Raw genomic sequence first — 23413 nt, 5'->3', positions numbered from 1 at the left:
ATGCTGCAGGATTATTTTCCAGCTGTAGCAAACTGGCTCAAATTAATATCCTACATCTGTACGGTCAACATTTACACTGTTGTTATAGGTCAGCCAGTGACTATCACAGACTGCGTCCCAAACGGTACCCTATTCCCTTTATAGTGCACTACTTTAGACCAGGGTCCACAGGTAGTGCACTACACAGTATAGGGAATAGGGTGGACATTCATCAGAACAGAAGAATCAACAACAACAACAACTACACATCTTAACATGACCGTTTTGAAAGTCAGTTTATGATTGTACAAAGTTAGCACATAACTTGGAATACACAATATGCGCAAAATACTAGTCTGTGAATCCCTTGTGGAGGATTGCTTAAACCGTGTAACTTGTATTATTCCTGTATAGTGCAGCGGTAGTGGAATACTTGTACTGTTGTTTTTTTTGGGAAGAGCACAAGGCTATCCAGCTTCTTCTGCGGAGCAGTCGATGCCAGCATAGGTGAACTTCTCATACAGGGTTGTGTTGACATACGTCTGGAAGAGAATAGTGTTCTGTGCTTTAATGAACTGTTAGAGAAAGCTTGCAGTGGGCTACTGTCATATACATTTACATTTACGTCATTTAGCAGACGCTCTTATCCAGAGCGACTTACAGGAGCAATTAGGGTTAAGTGCCTTGCTTAAGGGCACATCGACAGATTTTTCACCTAGTCGGCTCGGGGATTAGAACCAGCGACCTTTCGGTTACTGGCACAACGCTCTTACCCACTAAGCTACCTGCCGCCCATATCCCCGTCCCAACGCTGTGGCTGCTACTACCTACTGTAACTTCAAATTCTCTACTGAATGTCCTGTGAGTTGTTGTGGTTTTTTTTTTTTTTTACCAATGACTGTGTAAATGAATCAGCAAAAAATAAAGTGTTTTGATTTACCTTCCTCTCCTCCAGCATCCTGTTGAGTGACACCAGTATCTGTTGAAACGAGGGTCTCTCGTAAGGCTTCTCTCTCCAGCACTGCCGCATCAAGTCGTACCTGGACACGACCACACAGGAGAGGGGTGTTATATACGTATTCATTACATACGGCAAATAACCTTTGAATCTTGATTGGAACTTATTTGAATGTTTTCAAAACTGCATTCTTATCAGTATTTTTCCTCCACGTCTCTATATTCTGTATGTCTCTATATTCTGTACGTCTCTATATTCTGTATGTCTCTATATTCTGTACGTCTCTATATTCTGTATGTCTCTATATTCTGTATGTCTCTATATTCTGTACGTCTCTATATTCTGAACGTCTCTATATTCTGAACGTCTCTATATTCTGTACGTCTCTATATTCTGTACGTCTCTATATTCTGTACGTCTCTATATTCTGTATGTCTCTATATTCTGTATGTCTCTATATTCTGTACGTCTCTATATTCTGTACGTCTCTATATTCTGTACGTCTCTATATTCTGTACGTCTCTATATTCTGTACGTCTCTATATTCTGTACGTCTCCGTCTCTATATTCTGTACGTCTCTATATTCTGTACGTCTCTATATTCTGTATGTCTCTATATTCTGTACGTCTCTATATTCTGTACGTCTCTATATTCTGTATGTCTCTATATTCTGTACGTCTCTATATTCTGTACGTCTCTATATTCTGTACGTCTCTATATTCTGTATGTCTCTATATTCTGTACGTCTCTATATTCTGTACGTCTCTATATTCTGTATGTCTCTATATTCTGTACGTCTCTATATTCTGAACGTCTCTATATTCTCTGATCTCTACCGTCGGTCTTCAGCAGAGCCCTGTCTGTCTGCAGTACTGACACCCTATAGCCCAGCCCCCAGCTGTTTCAGGGTTAGGATCAGACTACCATCTCCAGACTACTTACACCTCATCGTCACAGTTGAGTGGTTTCTCCAGCCGGTAGCTCTGAGGGAGTTTCTCATACAGCGCTGCACAGGTCATCCCACAGTACGGAGTACCTCCTGATACACAGGTCAACACAAAATACACTGTACATGACAAGACGCACGCACAGTAATGTACACACACTGGACTTATCAGGCTGCACTTCAAATCCAGATTATTTCATTATCCTGGATGCAAACCTAATTATCCTGGATGCAGACCTAATTATCCTGGATGCGAACCTAATTATCCTGGATGCAAACCTAATTATCCTGGATACAAACCTAATTATCCTGGATACAAACTTAATTATCCTGGATACAAACTTAATTATCCTGGACACAAACTTAATTATCATGGATACAAACCTAATTATCCTGGATACAAACCTAATTATCCTGGATGCAGACCTAATTATCCTGGATACAAACCTAATTATCCTGGATACAAACTTAATTATCCTGGATACAAACTTAATTATCCTGGATACAAACCTAATTATCCTGGATGCAAACCTAATTATCCTGGATGCAAACTTAATTATCCTGGAAACAAACTTAATTATCCTGGATACAAACTTAATTATCCTGGATACAAACTTAATTATCCTGGACACAAACGTAATTATCATGGATACAAACCTAATTATCCTGGATACAAACCTAATTATCCTGGATACAAACCTAATTATCCTGGATGCAAACCTAATTATCCTGGATACAAACTTAATTATCCTGGATACAAACCTAATTATCCTCGATACAAACCTAATTATCCTGGATACAAACCTAATTATCCTGGATACAAAGTTAATTATCCTGGATACAAACCTAATTATCCTGGATGCAAACTTAATTATCCTGGAAAAAACTTAATTATCCTGGATACAAACTTAATTATCCTGGATACAAACTTAATTATCCTGGACACAAACTTAATTATCATGGATACAAACCTAATTATCCTGGATACAAACCTAATTATCCTGGATACAAACCTAATTATCCTGGATGCAAACCTAATTATCCTGGATACAAACTTAATTATCCTGGATACAAACTTAATTATCCTGGATACAAACTTAATTATCCTGGATACAAACCTAATTATCCTGGATGCAAACCTAATTATCCTGGATACAAACCTAATTATCCTGGATACAAACTTAATTATCCTGGATACAAACTTAATTATCCTGGACACAAACTTAATTATCCTGGATACAAACTTAATTATCCTGGATGCAAACCTAAACTGACGATCTCCCAGAGAAGTACACCATAAGACCATCTAGAGAGAGAGAGAGAGAGAGAGAGAGAGAGAGAGAGAGAGAGAGAGAGAGAGAGAGAGAGAGAGAGAGAGAGAGAGAGAGAGAGAGAGAGAGAGAGAGAGAGAGAGAGACAGAGAGAGAGAGAGAGAGAGAGAGAGAGAGGGCGAGAGAGAGAGAGAGAGACAGAGAGAGAGAGAGAGACAGAGAGAGAGAGAGACAGAGAGAGAGAGAGAGAGAGAGAGAGAGAGAGAGAGAGAGAGAGAGAGAGAGAGAGAGAGACAGAGAGAGAGAGAGAGAGAGAGAGACAGAGAGAGAGAGAGAGAGAGAGCAGAGAGAGAGAGAGACAGAGAGAGAGAGAGAGAGAGAGGGCGAGAGAGACAGAGAGAGAGAGACAGAGAGAGAGAGAGAGAGAGAGAGAGAGAGAGAGAGACAGAGAGAGAGAGAGAGAGAGACAGAGAGAGAGAGAGAGACAGAGAGAGAGAGAGAGAGAGAGAGAGAGAGAGAGAGAGAGAGAGAGAGAGAGAGAGAGAGAGAGAGACAGAGAGAGAGAGAGAGAGAGAGAGACAGAGAGAGAGAGAGGGAAGAGAGACAGAGAGAGAGAGAGAGAGAGAGAGAGAGACAGAGAGAGAGAGAGAGAGAGAGAGAGAGAGAGAGAGAGAGAGAGCAGAGAGAGAGAGAGAGAGACAGAGAGAGAGACAGAGAGAGAGAGAGAGAGAGAGAGAGAGAGAGAGAGACAGAGAGAGAGAGAGAGAAAGAGAGACAGAGAGAGAGAGAGAGACAGAGAGAGAGAGAGAGAGAGACAGAGAGAGAGAGAGAGAGAGAGACAGAGAGAGAGAGAGAGAGAGAGAGAGAGAGAGAGGGAGAGAGAGAGAGAGAGACAGAGAGAGAGAGAGAGAGAGACAGAGAGAGAGAGAGACAGAGAGAGAGAGAGAGAGAGAGAGAGAGACAGAGAGAGAGAGAGACAGAGAGAGAGAGAGAGAGAGAGAGAGAGAGAGAGAGAGAGAGAGAGAGACAGAGAGCGAGAGAGAGAGAGAGACAGAGAGAGAGACAGAGAGACAGAGAGCGAGAGAGAGAGAGAGAGAGAGAGAGAGAGACAGAGAGAGAGAGAGAGAGAGAGAGACAGAGAGAGAGAGAGAGAGAGAGAGAGAGAGAGAGAGAGAGAGGGAGAGAGAGAGAGAGAGAGAGAGAGAGAGAGAGAGAGAGAGAGAGAGAGAGAGAGAGAGAGAGAGAGAGAGAGAGAGAGAGAGAGAATCAGTGTACACAGTCAGTTTATATACTGTAAATGTATTTGAAAGTTGTCACTATCAGTGTTTAGATGACAGTTTAGGTACTTTGGAAACGGAATAAAACGTTGAGGATCCAAGTTCGGTATGACACAGACCTGCATCACTATACTGAGAGTGTTGCCGTTTCTAAAAGGACGTATTTGGGTGTTTTTGGAGCCTTTCACAAAAACAAGTGAAATCACAAAAAAAGGCGTCTGGACCCTTCTATATACATTTACATTTTAGTCATTTAGCAGACGCTCTTATCCAGAGCGACTTACAGTTAGTGAGTGCATACATTATTTTATTTTACATACTGGCCCCCCGTGGGAATTGAACCCACAACCCTGGCGTTGCAAACACCATGCTCTACCAACTGAGCTACATCCCCTATAACATGCCATTTCCATCAAAAATAGAGATTTGGTTGTAAAAATTTTTATTTTTTAAACGTCTCGTTTAAAAGATGCAGTACTCACACATCACTGTTGGTGGTGTAGACGCTGTAGTTGAGTGATTCTATGGCCATCCACCTGACAGGTAACCGGCCCTGTGAGTCACACACAGTAAAGATGTCTTTGTCAACAAAATTTCAGCACCAGGGCTAATAAGAGTGGAAAGGCAGGCTAGGTGACTGCCTTCTGTTTGTGACCACAGCGGCCTGAGAGGATCATACAGTTTCATGGTATAAACGCCCTTGTGATTTTTATGTTGACGTTGAAGTTTGTCAGCTTCGGAGACTCTTACCATGGTCTTCTTCACATAGACCTCCTGCCCTCTGGAGAGACCGAAGTCGGCTATCTTGGCCACTAAGTTCTCTCCCACCAGGATGTTTCTGGCTGCCAGGTCTCTGTGGATGAACTAGAAATCACAAGAGATCTGGTCAGATTATACAACTCACAAGAATAAATCCACTGTGAAGCGTTTATGGGATGTTATGACTAAAAGCACACTCTCTTGTCTCTGGGGTCTGAAACATAAAAAGGCACGGACCAAGCCTGGTCCCAGACCAGTTTGGGCTGTACCTAGCCTGGTCCCAGACCAGTTTGGGCTGTACCTAGCCTGGTCCCAGATCAGTTTGGGCTGTACCTAGCCTGGTCCCAGACCAGTTTGGGCTGTACCTAGCCTGGTCCCAGACCAGTTTGGGCTGTACCTAGCCTGGTCCCAGACCAGTTTGGGCTGTACCTAGCCTGGTCCCAGACCAGTTTGGGCTGTACCTGGTCCCAGATCAGTTTGGGCTGTACCTAGCCTGGTCCCAGACCAGTTTGGGCTGTACCTAGCCTGGTCCCAGACCAGTTTGGGCTGTACCTAGCCTGGTCCCAGACCAGTTTGGGCTGTACCTAGCCTGGTCCCAGACCAGTTTGGGCTGTACCTAGCCTGGTGCCAGACCAGTTTGGGCTGTACCTAGCCTGGTCCCAGACCAGTTTGGGCTGTACCTAGCCTGGTCCCAGACCAGTTTGGGCTGTACCTAGCCTGGTCCCAGACCAGTTTGGGCTGTACCTAGCCTGGTCCCAGACCAGTTTGGGCTGTACCTAGCCTGGTCCCAGATCAGTTTGGGCTGTACCTAGCCTGGTCCCAGATCAGCTGTCTTGCCGCGTCAAGGCCAATGCCAACCTGTTTCTGAGCCATGTAGTCTAAGCCGCGGGCCAGGTCTGCAGTACTAACCTGTTTCTGAGCCATGTAGTCTAAGCCACGGGCCAGGTCTGCAGTACTAACCTGTTTCTGAGCCAGGTAGTCCATGCCGCGGGCCAGGTCCGCAGTACTAACCTGTTTCTGAGCCAGGTAGTCCATGCCGCGGGCCACGTCCGCAGCAAAATGCAGCAGCTGTTGTGAGGTGAGGGTGGAGGCGGTGCTGTTAGCGATAGCGAAGGCCGGGTCAGTCTCCAACACTCTGCTCTTCCTCAGGAAGTCCAACAGGTTACCGTGAGGGGCGAACTCTATGGCCAGGTACAGATAGCCTGGAGACATGGTAGAAAAACCTGGTTAATAATATCATATACCACTTTACTCTATGGCTAGTTAGAGATATCCTGAAGAGAGGTAACAGAGAGAAACCCATCTGATCAACAGGCCAGTAAAACCCATCTGATCAACAGGCCCAGTAAAACCCATCTGATCAACAGGCCCAGTAAAACCCATCTGATCAACAGGCCAGTAAAACCCATCTGATCAACAGGCCCAGTAAAACCCATCTGATCAACAGGCCCAGTAAAACCCATCTGATCAACAGGCCAGTAAAACCCATCTGATCAACAGGCCAGTAAAACCCATCTGATCAACAGGCCAGTAAAACCCATCTGATCAACAGGCCAGTAAAACCCATCTGATCAACAGGCCAGTAAAACCCATCTGATCAACAGGCCCAGTAAAACCCATCTGATCAACAGGCCAGTAAAACCCATCTGATCAACAGGCCAGTAAAACCCATCTGATCAACAGGCCCAGTAAAACCCATCTGATCAACAGGCCAGTAAAACCCATCTGATCAACAGGCCCAGTAAAACCCATCTGATCAACAGGCCCAGTAAAACCCATCTGATCAACAGGCCCAGTAAAACCCATCTGATCAACAGGCCAGTAAAACCCATCTGATCAACAGGCCAGTAAAACCCATCTGATCAACAGGCCCAGTAAAACCCATCTGATCAACAGGCCACTAAAACCCATCTGATCAACAGGCCACTAAAACCCATCTGATCAACAGGCCAGTAAAACCCATCTGATCAACAGGCCAGTAAAACCCATCTGATCAACAGGCCAGTAAAACCCATCTGATCAACAGGCCAGTAAAACCCATCTGATCAACAGGCCCAGTAAAACCCATCTGATCAACAGGCCAGTAAAACCCATCTGATCAACAGGCCCAGTAAAACCCATCTGATCAACAGGCCCAGTAAAACCCATCTGATCAACAGGCCCAGTAAAACCCATCTGATCAACAGGCCACTAAAACCCATCTGATCAACAGGCCCAGTAAAACCCATCTGATCAACAGGCCACTAAAACCCATCTGATCAACAGGCCAGTAAAAGAGAGCTGTTTGTATCGTACCTCTGTGTTCATCATAACAATACTATTATTATATTACCTCTGTGTTCACAGGCCCCCAGTAGGTTGATGATGTTATTATATTACCTCTGTGTTCACAGGCCCCCAGTAGGTTGATGATATTATTATATTACCTCTGTGTTCACAGGCCCCCAGTAGGTTGATGATGTTATTATATTACCTCTGTGTTCACAGGCCCCCAGTAGGTTGATGATATTATTATATTACCTCTGTGTTCACAGGCCCCCCAGTAGGTTGATGATGTTATTATATTACCTCTGTGTTCACAGGCCCCCAGTAGGTTGATGATATTATTATATTACCTCTGTGTTCACAGGCCCCCAGTAGGTTGATGATGTTATTATATTACCTCTGTGTTCACAGGCCCCCAGTAGGTTGATGATATTATTATATTACCTCTGTGTTCACAGGCCCCCAGTAGGTTGATGATGTTATTATATTACCTCTGTGTTCACAGGCTCCCAGTAGGTTGATGATATTATTATATTACCTCTGTGTTCACAGGCCCCCAGTAGGTTGATGATGTTATTATATTACCTCTGTGTTCACAGGCTCCCAGTAGGTTGATGATGTTATTATATTACCTCTGTGTTCACAGGCCCCCAGTAGGTTGATGATGTTATTATATTACCTCTGTGTTCACAGGCCCCCAGTAGGTTGATGATATTATTATATTACCTCTGTGTTCACAGGCCCCCAGTAGGTTGATGATGTTATTTTATTACCTCTGTGTTCACAGGCCCCCAGTAGGTTGATGATGTTATTATATTACCTCTGTGTTCACAGGCCCCCAGTAGGTTGATGATATTATTATATTACCTCTGTGTTCACAGACCCCCAGTAGGTTGATGATGTTATTATATTACCTCTGTGTTCACAGGCCCCCAGTAGGTTGATGATATTATTATATTACCTCTGTGTTCACAGGCCCCCAGTAGGTTGATGATATTATTATATTACCTCTGTGTTCACAGGCCCCCAGTAGGTTGATGATGTTATTATATTACCTCTGTGTTCACAGGCCCCCAGTAGGTTGATGATATTATTATATTACCTCTGTGTTCACAGGCCCCCAGTAGGTTGATGATGTTATTATATTACCTCTGTGTTCACAGGCCCCCAGTAGGTTGATGATATTATTATATTACCTCTGTGTTCACAGGCCCCCAGTAGGTTGATGATGTTATTATATTACCTCTGTGTTCACAGGCTCCCAGTAGGTTGATGATATTATTATATTACCTCTGTGTTCACAGGCCCCCAGTAGGTTGATGATGTTATTATATTACCTCTGTGTTCACAGGCTCCCAGTAGGTTGATGATGTTATTATATTACCTCTGTGTTCACAGGCCCCCAGTAGGTTGATGATGTTATTATATTACCTCTGTGTTCACAGGCCCCCCAGTAGGTTGATGATATTATTATATTACCTCTGTGTTCACAGGCCCCCAGTAGGTTGATGATGTTATTATATTACCTCTGTGTTCACAGGCCCCCAGTAGGTTGATGATGTTATTATATTACCTCTGTGTTCACAGGCCCCCAGTAGGTTGATGATATTATTATATTACCTCTGTGTTCACAGACCCCCAGTAGGTTGATGATGTTATTATATTACCTCTGTGTTCACAGGCCCCCAGTAGGTTGATGATATTATTATATTACCTCTGTGTTCACAGGCCCCCAGTAGGTTGATGATATTATTATATTACCTCTGTGTTCACAGGCCCCCAGTAGGTTGATGATATTATTATATTACCTCTGTGTTCACAGGCCCCCAGTAGGTTGATGATGTTGGGGTGGTGACCTAGTTTACACAGCACCTCCAGTTCCCCTGCAAAGTCCCTGTGGTCATCTTTAGAGGCATACTCTGTGGGGGGGGGACACACACACAAGACACACACCCACACACAAGATACACACACACACACACACACAAGATACACACACACACACACACAGAGTTGTAACACTAAAATCAAAGTCCCTGTGGTCGTCTTTAGAGACATACTCTGTCAGAAACACAAATCACTGACTGAGCCTTTAAGTCTCAGAAATATACCAAGGTTGTGTCTTCCAGGATCGTTATCGATGGTGAGACATTAAATCTACTCATTCATTGATTAATTAATTGATCCATCCATTTATCAGTCCATTCATCCATCTATCCATTCATTCAAGGTGCACAGCCTCACCTTTCATGCGTTTGATAGCAGCGTCCATCCTCAGCCCGTCCTTCTTGATGCGGGCTTTGAGCACCTGGCCGAAGTTTCCCTCTCCGATGACGTCCTGGAACTTGATGTCGCTCCACTCCAGGGTGGGGTAGGCCACGGGCTTCTCTGGGTTCTTCTGTTTCTTATTGGGCAGGTTGAGAGAGCCAGAACTGAACTGGACCACTGGCTCCTCTCTCTAACACATGGAAAAAATAAAATCCGAGATGTTTCTAGAAATGTCATAATCTGTGATCGTTATCATTCAGATGTCTGTGTTTATAGTATGTACAGCATGGGCAACGTTAGAGAGACGTAGTCCTCTGTAGCGCAATTGGTAGAGCGTGGCGCTTGTAACGCCAGGGTAGTGGGTTCGATCCCCGGGACCACCCTTACGTAAAAATTTATGCACACATGACTGTAAGTTGCTTTGGATAAAAGCGTCTGCTAAATGGCTTATTATATACAGGATATGATACTTTATTGCCCTCAAGAGTGAACTTGTCTTGCACAATTGAAAAGCTTTCTGAAACAATGGGAGAGTTATTCAGGCCAACCCCAACCTACCAGTGTATTCTGAAACGCCTGAGAGTCAAGACAACATATTTTTATTGCCCCTGGGGGTATAAATCAAGTTGTATTGATTTGAACTCACCACTATATTCTGGAAGGCCTGGGGCCTCATTTATCAAACATTGCGTAGAAACTCTTCTAAAATACTACTTACGAATGTATTTTGGAATGTTCATCTGCATAGAAAAAGTGTGATTTATCAAACAATCCTACGACCTTCAAACCCACACCGGTAGGAGATAACCGTTGATACATACCACTGGTAGGAGATAACCGTTGATACATACCACCGGTAGGAGATAACCGTTGATACATACCACCGGTAGGAGATAACCGTTGATACATACCACCGGTAGGAGATAACCGTTGATACATACCACCGGTAGGAGATAACCCGTTGATACATACCACCGGTAGGAGATAACCGTTGATACATACCACCGGTAGGAGATAACCGTTGATACATACCACCGGTAGGGAGATAACCGTTGATACATACCACCGGTAGGAGATAACCCGTTGATACATACCACCGGTAGGAGATAACCGTTGATACATACCACCGGTAGGAGATAACCGTTGATACATACCACCGGTAGGAGATAACCGTTGATACATACCACCGGTAGGAGATAACCGTTGATACATACCACCGGTAGGAGATAACCGTTGATACATACCACCGGTAGGAGATAACCGTTGATACATACCACCGGTAGGAGATAACCGTTGATACATACCACCGGTAGGAGATAACCGTTGATACATACCACCGGTAGGAGATAACCGTTGATACATACCACCGGTAGGAGATAACCGTTGATACATACCACCGGTAGGAGATAACCGTTGATACATACCACCGGTAGGGAGATAACCCGTTGATACATACCACCGGTAGGGAGATAACCCGTTGATACATACCACCGGTAGGAGATAACCGTTGATACATACCACCGGTAGGAGATAACCGTTGATACATACCACCGGTAGGAGATAACCGTTGATACATACCACCGGTAGGAGATAACCGTTGATACATACCAATTGTTCTCAGCCTCAGTACTGGTACACAACCTTGGTTATTTGCATTTTGAAACGTTCCTAATTAACCATATATGGTCGAAATCAATCATTTTAAAGCCTGCGGGAATATATAACGCCGTACCATGAAATAGCCTACAACAGCGCAACTGAAAAAAAGCTTAGAATTAGAGGTGCTAGTGTCAGGCGATTGAGTACAAGCAAAATTTTTTATTTGGCTCGCTCGGTTGTGCTTTGACCAGTAAAAATAAAAACATAGCTACAAAGAGAGGACCATTGGGACAATTCAAGTTGCTTTAGCAATGGAACATTTACTTCAAATGAGTAGTTCAAGAAATAGAGTTAAGAAAAGATTTACTAAATAAAGTAAAAAATAAAATAAAAAGTAACACAATAAAATAACAATAACGAGGCTATATACAGGGGGTACCGGTACCAGGTCAATGTGCGGGGGTACAGGTTAGTCGAGGTAATTTGTACATGTAGGTAGGGGTAAAGTGACTATGCATAGATAATAAACAGCGAGTACAGGGGGTCAATGTAAATAGTCAGGGTGGGCATTTGATTAATTGTCTTATGGTTTGGGGATAGAAGCTGTTAAGGAGCCTTTTGGACCTAGACTTGGCGCTCCGGTACCGCTTGCCGTGCGGTAGCAGAGAGAACAGTCTATGACTTGGGTGACTGGAGTCTTTGACAATTTCTTGAGTCGTGTGTTCCACCTGTTCACCTGGCCACCACATTCAGCAGCGTTTTTTGCGCAGCACATAACCTATCACCTGCTCATAAAGAGTGGAAGCCTTTTCTTTTCACATAGTTGAACACGTTTTGGGATGGTGCTTCTATGGCGACGTGGGTGCCGTCTTCGTAGGCTACTTGGGAACCCATTGATGGCAAAGAAACCCCTCTTGACTTCAACCTGTTGTGCGAATTGTGTATGGAAATTGTATGTTACAGTTGGTTTTGCTGATGATTGCATCCAAAACACTGGCTCATCGAGGGATGTGAGATGCCGATCGGAAAGCTCCCGCCTGAGGGTGGAGAGCACTTTGATGTACACCTGAATGGGATGGGTTTGCCTTTCTAAAGTAGGTCTGAAATTCTCACAAGGATCCTACGATTGGTTTTGGGAAACGATATCTGATGAGCCAATCTGTACTTTCTGGCAAAAAGTCCCACCGGTCTCTAAAAACGCGCTCTGCGAAATGTCTCATTCCATTTCCCACGATCTGTCTTCTATAGTATTTGAACAATGGTTTCACTTTCACATGTACCTCTCATTTAACACATTACTGTACTTCATATGGATTATTATCGTAAACAAATGCACTGATGTGGTCAAATAATATATAGCCTGTCAAGATCTGATTTCACAATGGAAATACAATTACATTGAACAATTATTGAATTATTACTCTCTCATTCAAGGGTTTTTCTTTATTTTGACTATTTTCTACATTGTAGAATAATAGTGAAGACATTAAAACTATGAAAAAACACATATGGAATCATGCAGTAACCAAAAAAGTGTTAAATAAATCAAAATAGGTAGGTGGGGGGTATACAGAAGATAGCCCTATTTGGTAAAAGACCAAGTCCATACTATGGCAAGAAAAGCTCAAATAAGCAAAGAGAAACAACAGTCCATCATTACTTTAAGACATGAAGGTCAGTCAATATGGAACATTTCAAGAACTGTGAAAGTTTCTTCAAGTGCAGCCTCAAAAAACCATCAAGTGCTATGATGAAACTTGCTCTCATGAGGACCACCACAGGAATGGAAGACCCAGAGTTACCTCTGCTGCAGAGGATAAGTTCATTAGAGTTACCAGCCTCAGAAATTGCAGCCCAAATAAATGCTTCACAGAGTTCAAGTCAGAGACACATCTCAACATGAACTGTTCAGAGGGGACTGTGTGAATCAGGCCTTCATGGTCGAATTGCTGCAGAGAAACCACTACTAAAGGACACCAATAAGAAGAAGAGACCTGCTTGGGCCAAGAAACACAAGTGATGGACATTAGACCGGTGGAAATCGGTCCTTTGGTCTGGAGTCCAAATGGGAGATTTTTGGTTCCAACCACCTTTTCTTTGTGAGATGCGGTATGGGTGAACGGATGATCTCTGCATGTGTAGTTCCCACCGTAAAGCATGGAGGAGGAGGTGTTATGGTGTGGGGGTGATTTGCTGGTGACACTGTCTGTGATTTATTTAGAATTCAAGGCACACTTAACCAGCATGGCTACCACAGCGATACGCCATCCCATCTGGTTTGGGCTTAGTGGGACTATCATTTGTTTTTCAACACGACAATGACCCAACACACCTCCAGGCTGTGTAAAGGCTATTTTACCAAGAAGGAGAGTGATGGAGTGCAGCATCAGATGACCTTGGCCTCCACAATCCCCCGACCTCAACCCAATTGAGATGGTTTGGGATGAGTCGGACGGCAGAGTGAAGGAAAAGCAGCCACCAAGTGAAGACATGCCTGGGGCGGCAGATAGCTTAGTGGGTAAGAGCGTTGTGCCAGTAGCCGAAAGGTCGCTGGTTCTAATCCCCGAGCCGACTAGGTGAAAAATCTGTCTGTGCCCACTTAACCCAAATTGCTCTGGATAAGAGCGTCTGCTAAAATGACTAAAAAAAACAAGTACTCAGCATATGTGGGAACTCCTTCAAGACTGTTGGTAAAGCATTCCAGGTGAAGCTTGTTGAGAGAATGCCAAGAGTGTGCAAAGCTGTCATCAAGGCAATGGGTGGCTATTTGAAGAATATAAAATATACTTTGACTTGTTTAACACTTTTTTGGTTACTACGTGATTCCATACGTGTTATTTCATAGTTTTGATGTCCTCACTATTATTCTACAATGTAGAAAATAGTAAAAATAAAGAAAAACCCTTGAATGAGTAGGTGTGTCCAAACCTTCTACTGGTACTGTATATACTGAACACAAATCTAAACGCAACACGTAAAGTGTCAGTCCCATACTTCCAGTGCTGAAATAAAAGATCCCAGAAATTTTCCAAAAAAGCGTATTTCTCTTTAATTTTGTGCACACATTTGTTTACATCCCTGTTAGTGAGAATTTATCCTTTGCCAAGATAATCCATCCACCTGACAGGTGTGGCATATCAAGAAGCTGATTAACCACCATGATCATTACACAGGTACACTTTGTGCTGGGAACAATCAAAGGCCACTCTAAAAGCTTTTTTCACAGAACACAATGCCGCAGATGTCTGAAGTTGAGGGAGCGTGCCAGAGAATTGAATGTTCAATTCTCTACAATAAGCCGCCTCTAACATCATTTTAGAGAATTTGGCAGTACATCCAACCGGCCTCACAACCGCAAACCACGTGTAACCAGTCTCCCGAGTGGCGCAGTGGTCTAAGGCACTGCATCGCAGTGCTAGCTGTGCCACTAGAGATCCTGGTTTGAATCCAGGCTCTGTCGTAGCCGGCCGCGACCGAGAGACCCATGGGGCGGAGCACAATTGGCCCAGCGTCGTCCAGGGTAGGGGAGGGAATGGCCGGCAGGGATGTAGCTCAGTAGAGCATGGTGTTTGCATGGCGGTTCGATTCCCACGGGGGGCCAGTATGAAAAAAATTAAAATTATGTATGCACTCACTAACTGTAAGTCGCTCTGGATAAGAGCGTCTGCTAAATGACTAAAATGTAAATGTAACCACACCAGCCCAGGACCTCCACATCCGGCTTCTTTACATGTGGGATCATCTGAGACCGGACAGCTGATGAAACTGAGGAGTATTTGTCTGTAATAAAGCCCTTTTGTGGGGAAAAGCTCATTCTGATTGGCTGGGCCTGGCTCCCCCAGTGGGTGGGTCTATGCCCAGTCATGTGAAATCCATAGATTAGGGCCTAATGAATTTATTTCAATTGACTGATTTCCTTATATGAACTCTAACTCAGTAAAATCGTTGAAATTGTTGCGTTTATATTTTTGTTCAGTATATTTTCCCCATGCTTGACAAGCAGTTCCCTCATTCCACCACTTGGCACTGTGCCTACGTATGGTCACGGCTGTGCAGAAATTTACGCACAGTCTCAAGCAAACGTTCTTATTGATAAATCCCACGCATGGTTTACGCACAGATTTGTGCCCTACGCACTGTTGATACATGGGGCTCCTGGACCATGGAGTCACCACGAGATTCTGGAAGGCCTCTCAGCAAACCGGTACCATTCCCAGAACATTAGCTAAGATTCCCATTAAAGTTCTAAATAGGGGTTTTATCTAACATTAGGATAACATTTGTTTATTTTTAAGTTTTGAATGAAATATCCTTGGAATGTTCTCCTAACGTTCACTAAAATGTTGTGCACAACATCTGTAACAACCGCCGCCACAGAACATTCATTAAAAGTTCTCATTAGGTTTACAGGTAATGTAATAGCTCAAGTAATGTTTCCCAGCAAACCAAATATTGGTTCTGTGACAGTTCCCAGAACATTAGTTAGATTGCGGCAAATGTTCTCATAATACAAAAACTGTCCAGTTATGCTGATGATTATACAATGTTTGTATAAAACATTCGCCTGATGTCGCAAGAACGTTCCCAGAACACATTTAATCTGCTCTTTAAAGGTTCCCAGATTGTTTCATTAGGTTGTGGGAACAGTTCGGTGGGAACATTGTGGGGACATCACAAAAGATATGTTCCCAAAACACAAAAACAGTCCAGTTGTGCAGATGATTCTACAACGTTTATTTTAGGGTGCAAAAAACATTCACCTGATTTTACAAAATCGCAAATGGATCCACTGCTGCCATGAAGGGATGCACCTGATTGGCTATGACGTTCAGATATCCTGTGGCATTCAAACTCTGCTCCACTTTTATCAAGAGGCCCAATGTGTGCCATGAAAACACACCCCACACCACCACACTCCTTCCACCAGCCTGCAACTTTGACACGCGGCATGACGGATGCATGTACTCGTGGTTTTCTCCAAACCCTAGTCCTCCCATCAGCATGAAACAGCAGGAACTGGGATTCATCAGACCAGGCAATGTTTTTCCAATTCTCCAGTGTTTTCGTTCCTTAGCCCACTGCAACCCCAGTTTCTTGTTGTTTTGCTGAAAGAAGTGGAACTCTGCAAGGTCGTCGGCTGCCATACCCCGTTCACGTCAAGGTACGACGAGTTGTGCATTATTTTATGGGTTTTTGGGCAACAATATTGTACTGGACTGTCAGTTGACCAACTGTAGCCATCTATTGCTCTGCCTCCTTCATCAATGACCCGTTTTCAACCACTGGCCTGTCGATGGCTGGATGTCCTTTGGGTGGTGGACCATTGAAAAACCCAGCAGCGTTGCAGTTCTTGACACACTCAAACTGGTGCGCCTGGCATCTACTACCATACCCCGTTCAAAGACACTTCAATCTTTTGTCTTGACCATTCCCCCTCTGGATGGCACACATACATAATCCATGTCTCAAGGCTTAAACGTCCTTCTTTAACCTGTCTCCTCCCCTTCATCTACACTGATTGAAGGTGATATCAATAAGGGATCATAGCTTTCACCTGCTCAGTCTATGTCATGGAAAGAGCAGGTGTTCCTAATGTTTTGTACACATTTAACCTTGTCTTAAGAGGTCCATTAATATTACCATTACATCATGCAAATGTGTATCTCCTTAAAGCAGATTGGTATACATCCCCATTAGATTTCTCTCCAGATTTAATTGCAATTCACATTTGAGGACTGTATACCCACTACAAGGAGATGTTACACACAGCATTTTAATTTCACAGGACATTTGAATAGCATTTAATCATACAAACACTAACATATGTTTTATATGTTGACAATCCACACATGTGGGCTTTGAACCTGCAACGTTTGGTTCCTAAGCCAAGTCTTCTATCCTCTGCACCACCAGGGAAGCTCTCTTGCATCTACTTTTTTCAGTATATAGCCATGGCAGTATGGTTGCCATGGCAGTATGGTTGCCACGGCAGTATGGTTGCCATGGCAGTATGGTTGCCATGGCAGTATGGTTGCCATGGCAGTACCGTCAATCAGGAATTCCATGCTTCCTTTTTAACCTTCTTAGACATAACTGACCCCAGGGAAATACCGGTAACTGGGTTATTCACCATCACTTCACCCATCCTCTTTATATGCTGCGTACTTCTGGGCCCATATTCACAAGGTATCAAAGACTATGAGCGCTGATCTAGGATCACTTTTGCTTTTCAGATCATAACAAAATAAGACCTGAAGGGTCATCCAAGACTCTGAGTGCTCATCTAGGCTCATGACAAATAGGACTGAGGGGCACATGTCAAGTGTCTCAAAGTAGGAGTTATATCTGGTGTGTAAAAACTAGAAGAAAAAAAAAGTATGTTTTACACAACGGTGAATTTTTTACAGTTGGTCTAAATTCTGCATTTCTGACTGGATTTATAAATCTGGATGACATAAAGACATCCTCTCATTTAGTAGAGTGTATCTGAGCCCCAATTTCACCATTGTTTGTATTTGTTTATTTTTTAAGAAACATGGTTAAAATGCCAATTGTCTCTATATCCCCTACAAGACAGTCCTTCAGTCTAGAGAGAAACATCCTGGAGATGCCTTCCTGTTAGGCCTACTGCTGCTAGGTAGCTCTCTCTCTGCTCTTCAATCCAGTTAAATCATGACACATTCCAATATGCTTTAAGAAGCTAAAAATGTGCATGCTGAGAATGTTGTGTTAATATTAGGTAAAACTTAAATACAATATTTTCAAAATGTTCTTGAAATGTTCTGAGGACCTCCAAGACAAGGCTAAATGTATATTGTGTGAACATTGAATGAAATGTTATGTTAACGCTAAAACAAATATGCTATGAACGTCATAACAGCTGACTTATTTGGAAATTGTAGAACATTGTGGGAATGTTCTGTGCAACCTATGTGAATATCACAATAACATTCTTGCAACATTCCAGACAACTCCCATAACTTAATTAAATGTTCTCGGAACCTTTAAAGAACTTAGACCAGGTGTTCAACATTCTTTCAACATTATAGGAATGTCCTGTGCAACCTAACTTAAACATTGCATGAAGGTCATTACAACTGAGCATCATTTGTGTTCTGGGAACCTTTAAAGCACTCGGAAAGGCTGTTCTGTCAACATTCTTGCAACATCAAAGGAATGTTTTGTGCAACCTGATAAAACATTATCTAAATGTCAGCACAACTGGACAGTTTTATTGTTTTTTAGGAACCTAGCTCTTGTCATATGTTCCCACAACCTAATGAAACATTCTAAGAACAGATTAAATGTGTTCCAGGAACATTCTTGCAACACCAGGCAAACGTTTCATTCAAGCATTCTATTATCATCAGCACGACTGGACATGAGAACATTTGCCGCGACCTGATGAATGTTCTGGGAACTTTCACAGAACCAATTTCGGTTTTCCCGGGCTGGACCCAGAACTCACCACTATGTTCTGGAAGGCCTGGACCATGCGTCTCTGGAAGGTGGCTCTCTTCAGCTGTAGGACGATGCAGAAGGCCAGTAGGATGGTGATGCAGGTCATCCCAGCAGAACCCAGGATGGCATAGAACAACATGTTGCCCTCGCTGCCAAGCCCAGCTAGACCTGGGGGGAGGAGGAGGGGGAGGAGGGGGGAGGAGGGGAGGAGGAGGGGATGGGGAGGAGGGGAGGAGGAGGGGGGGAATATGTTTCAAACATAGTGTACGCACATCCAATAACTTGGCTTTAACGCTTCCTGTGGGTTAAGCCTGATGAAGACCTTTGGGTCGAAAACGTTGCATAATAAACTGCGGGAGCATTCATCAGTGAGTATCTTTCTATCTTGGGGGGGAGATAATGTTGGCTACAGTCATGGAAACGTTACTACTTAGTCCCCGGTAGTTGTGTCACATTGAGTGGGTTGTAATCTTAGTCCCCGGTAGTTGTGTCACATTGAGTGGGTTGTAATCCTGAAACCCAGAACCAAACCTCACTTTTGCCAGCTACTTGATTTATAGCATTAAGTGGGGGGTTGTTGGGGGCTAATCTGAACTAAGCAGGGGGTGGATGGTGGAGGGAGGGTTTGGGTCATGGGGGGATAGAGTGAGGGTTTGGGTCATGGGGGGATAGAGTGAGGGTTTGGATCATGGGGGGATAGAGTGAGGGTTTGGATCATGGGGGATAGAGTGAGGGTTTGTATCATGGAGGGATAGAGTGAGGGTTTGGGTCATGGGGGGATAGAGTGAGGGTTTGGATCATGGGGGGATAGAGTGAGGGTTTGGATCATGGGGGGATAGAGTGAGGGTTTGGATCATGGGGGGATAGAGTGAGGGTTTGGGTCATGGTCGTCGTGAGGTAATGTGATACTAACTTTTGGGAGACTCCTGTGGTGTCATGGTACAGATGGGGATATGAGGTTTTGTGTGATGTATTGTGGGTAACTAACTTACTGGTGTGATGTACTGTGGGTAACTAACTTACTGGTGTGATGTACTGTGGGTAACTAATTTATTGGTGTGATGTATTTTTGGGTAACTAACCTACTGGTGTGATGTATTGTGGGTAACTAACCTACTGGTGTGATGTATTTTGGGTAACTAATTTACTTGTGAGATGTATTGTGGGTAACAAACTTACTGGATATTTCCTGTGATGTATTGTGGGTAACTAACTTACGGGATATTTCCTGTGATGTATTGTGGGTAACTAACTTACGGGATATTTCCTGTGATGTATTGTGGGTAACTAACTTACGAGAGCTCTCCTGCAGTGTCATGGTCCGAAGGGGGATCTGAGGTTTCTCCAGACTCTCCCCCATGTTGTTCTTGGACCAGATCTCCACCAGGTACGGAGTGTCAGGTTTCAGACCACGCAGCTGGAACTGCATCTGATTGGCTAACTGTCCCTGTAGCCCCTCCTCCACCTGCTGAGGAACGTTGATCTCTGCCAGCTGGCTGTAGTCGGCCAGGGTGTTGTCTTGGAAACGCAGCATCACCTAAGGAGCACATTGGAAATAAGGCTGCAGGTTTCTTTTTGTGCTAAATCCTTGTAAATTGTTAAGAAAGTGTGCTATGTTGTGTCTCTGGCTGGAGCGGCTTCATATGTATTTTAATTAGCAAATAAATTCAAATAATCAATCAATGAATGACCTTGGAGATGGAGTGACCCTCGGCCAGAGACCAGGTAATGATAGCTGAGGTGTCTGTGATGTTGCAGCTCCTGATGTTGGACGGGGCCGGGGGAAACTCTGACAGAACATGGGGTTGATGGGATAGGTGTTAAGAGTAGTTCACTTTGAAGGGAAGTTGAAGAAATGAAAGATGTTCTAGCCGTATACGCACAGTAGGATTTGTGTAGAAGACGTCTGTCTGCAGCACCATAGCAGCCCTGTGGCAAGCTGGAGAAAACAACACCCTACTCTTTTCTAAAAGGCAAGCAAACTAAATCAATGCAGTCAAGCAATAAAGATTCACAATCTTCTAGTGCTCCTTTTCATTTTTGTCGGATCATCTTCCACTGGTCGTTAAGTTGTTAAGTTATTCAATCTGATAAAAGTGTGTTTTGGCAGTCATTACCGTTGCTAAGTGTCCATGCAGAGACCGGTTGGCTGTGCTGTCCCACCGACACCGTCATCATCATCACGCTGCACTCATACTTGTGTCTGGGCTTCAAGTCTAGCAGTTTGAGGCCAGTGGAGTTGGATGGGAGCCGGTAAGGCTTAATGGTCCCCGGGTCAGAACTCTGAACACACTCCACCTGATAATAGAATAACATCACACGGTCCTCTGTAGCTCAGCTGGTAGAGCACGGCGCTTATAACGCCAGGGTAGTGGGTTCGATCCCCGGGACCACCCATATGTAAAAATGTATGCGCACATGACTGTAAGTTGCTTTGGATAAAAGTGTCTGCTAAATGGCATATTATTATCATTCAGAATCACTTTTATTCGTACCAGGAATTTGACCTGGTGAAGTGGTGCTGACATAGTCAATAGATGAATAATGTACACATCATTTAAATACTGTAGCAGATGCTGTTAACCAAACGCAACTTACAGTGAGTGCATGCATTTTAATGTATGTGCCCCCAAGTGGGAATTGAACCCTTAACCCTGGCATTGCTAGCACTCTTACCGATGGAGCCACGCTTACCTGGTAGGTCCAGTCCTCCGTAGCCGACCCAGGCCCCATCACACGGTCCCAGGACAGGCCCAGGGAGGTCTGGGATATGGGGACCAGCCTCACCCCCGAGGGGAGCGGGAGGTCTGGAGGGGGGAAGGGAGTCGTGAAGGTCAATTAACCCCTGATGCATGGCTGTCTAACACTCACAGGAGTCTACAGCCATGTCTCAGGGTTAGAGGTCATTGGGAGACTGGGATCCCGCCATTGGTCAGTTGATTTAGTAGTGAAATGCTGTGTAACTCAGAGGTTAGTGGTGAATCGGGTTCCTGTAAGGCCTCCATGTCTCATTTGGAATGTCAAGATCAGAAGAACATTTATTGTGTCCGTAGAGATACAGAATGGCCTTGTTACAGTGAGGGAAGAAAGTATTTGATCCCCTGCTGATTTTGTACTGTTTGCCAACTGACAAAGAACTGATCAGTCTATAATTTAAATGGTTGGATTTATTTGAACAGTGATTGACAGAATAACATGGCCGAGCAGCCGCACACAAGTCTAAGATCACCGTGCGCAATGCCAAGCGTCGGCTGGAGTGGTGTAAAGCTCGCCGCCATTGGACTCTGGAGCAGTGGAAACGCGTTCTCTGGAGTGATGAATCACGCTTCACCATCTGGCAGTCCGACGGACTAATCTGGGTTTGGCGGATGCCATGAGAACGCTACCTGCCCCAATGCATAGTGCCAACTGTAAAGTTTGGTGGAGGAGGAATAATGGTCTGGGGCTGTTTTTCATGGTTCGGGCTAGGCCTCTTAGTTCCAGTGAAGGGAAATCTTAACGCTACAGCATACAATGACATTCTAGACAATTATGTGCTTCCAACTTTGTGGCAACAGTTTGGGGAAGAGTGTGCATGACAATGCCTCCGTGCACAAAGCGAGGTCCATACAGAAATGGTTTGTCGAGTTGGTGTGGAAGAACTTGACAGGCCTGCACAGAGCACTGACCTCAACCCCATCGAACACCTTTGGGATGAATTGGATCGCCGACTGCGAGCCAGGCCTAATCACCCAACATCACTAATGCTCTTGTGGCTGAATGGAAGCAGGTCCCTGTAGCAATGTTCAAACATCTAGTGGAAAGCCTTCCCAGAAGAGTGGAGGCTGTTATAGCAACAAAGAGGGGACCAACTCCATATTAATGACCATGATTTTGGAATGAGATGTTCGACAAGCAGGTGTCCACATACTTTTGGTCATGTAGCGTATAAGACCTGAGGTTAAGGTTAAAGAGAATGCATCTGAATGAGGTTACTGGGGTGGTTCTTACCACAGAACTAGAATGTTGGTTAATTATAATTCTGTGGTTCTTACAAAGCCATTCTAATTCTATGGATCGTATGGTTCTATGGTTCTCACCAAGCATCTGTGTGGAGAAGCTGGCCTCTGGACCTGGAAACCCTACCCCTCCGGCGCCATGGCGACTCAGCTGGATGAAGGTGGTGTAGTGGGTCATCGGAGACAGGTTCTCTAGCTTCACCACCGGACCAACCACTGAGAGAGAGAGGGAGAGAGAGAGAGAGAGAGAGAGAGAGAGAGAGAGAGAGAGAGAGAGAGAGAGAGAGAGAGAGGGAGAGAGAGGGTGGGAGGGAGAGAGAAAGAAAGAGAAGGGGGAGAGAGAGAGAGTCATCACTTAGATCCCTCAATGACTCCATATGATGATGTTGCCAATAGTTTCTACATGCATATAAAGAAAGTAATGCTTGGAAGAACACATTCGTGGAAGGGGACATTCTGGAACCAATGATGGTAGTTTCCAACACACAATAACACACCTCTGGGAGATGATATCGTTCTAATTGTTCAGTACAGTCATGATAACAAGTGGGATTAAGTGCCAGGAAACATTTAGTGAAGCTCACAGGAATGTGATATCTCCCCTGGTACAGTACAGGTAAGAGTTCATGTC

The 23413-nt window shown here is 44.2% G+C and overlaps 1 protein-coding gene across 2 annotated transcripts in view; it reads right to left on the bottom strand.

The window, feature by feature from the left end:
- Positions 1-250: 250 nt before the first annotated feature.
- Positions 251-23413, bottom strand: part of tek (TEK tyrosine kinase, endothelial) — a 76980-nt gene continuing 53817 nt past the window's right edge. For both annotated transcript variants that reach the window (XM_045222496.1, XM_041885276.2), the window contains exons 12-26: positions 22864-22998; positions 21479-21591; positions 20902-21082; positions 20476-20573; positions 20081-20321; positions 18792-18952; positions 9701-9914; positions 9265-9375; positions 6203-6393; positions 5183-5296; positions 4915-4985; positions 3150-3190; positions 1881-1977; positions 920-1019; positions 251-521 (exon numbers count right to left, since the gene is read on the bottom strand). In XM_045222496.1, coding sequence (XP_045078431.1) covers positions 447-521; positions 920-1019; positions 1881-1977; positions 3150-3190; positions 4915-4985; positions 5183-5296; positions 6203-6393; positions 9265-9375; positions 9701-9914; positions 18792-18952; positions 20081-20321; positions 20476-20573; positions 20902-21082; positions 21479-21591; positions 22864-22998 — 1943 coding nt within the window. In that variant the 3' untranslated portion in view covers positions 251-446. The remainder of the gene's footprint in view (positions 522-919; positions 1020-1880; positions 1978-3149; positions 3191-4914; positions 4986-5182; positions 5297-6202; positions 6394-9264; positions 9376-9700; positions 9915-18791; positions 18953-20080; positions 20322-20475; positions 20574-20901; positions 21083-21478; positions 21592-22863; positions 22999-23413) is intronic.

The sequence above is a fragment of the Coregonus clupeaformis genome, chromosome 9 (assembly GCF_020615455.1).
Source record: "Coregonus clupeaformis isolate EN_2021a chromosome 9, ASM2061545v1, whole genome shotgun sequence".
Classification (NCBI taxonomy): domain Eukaryota; kingdom Metazoa; phylum Chordata; class Actinopteri; order Salmoniformes; family Salmonidae; genus Coregonus; species Coregonus clupeaformis.
Note: the sequence above shows the minus strand (reverse complement) of the source record. Positions and strands in the feature narration are given on the sequence as shown.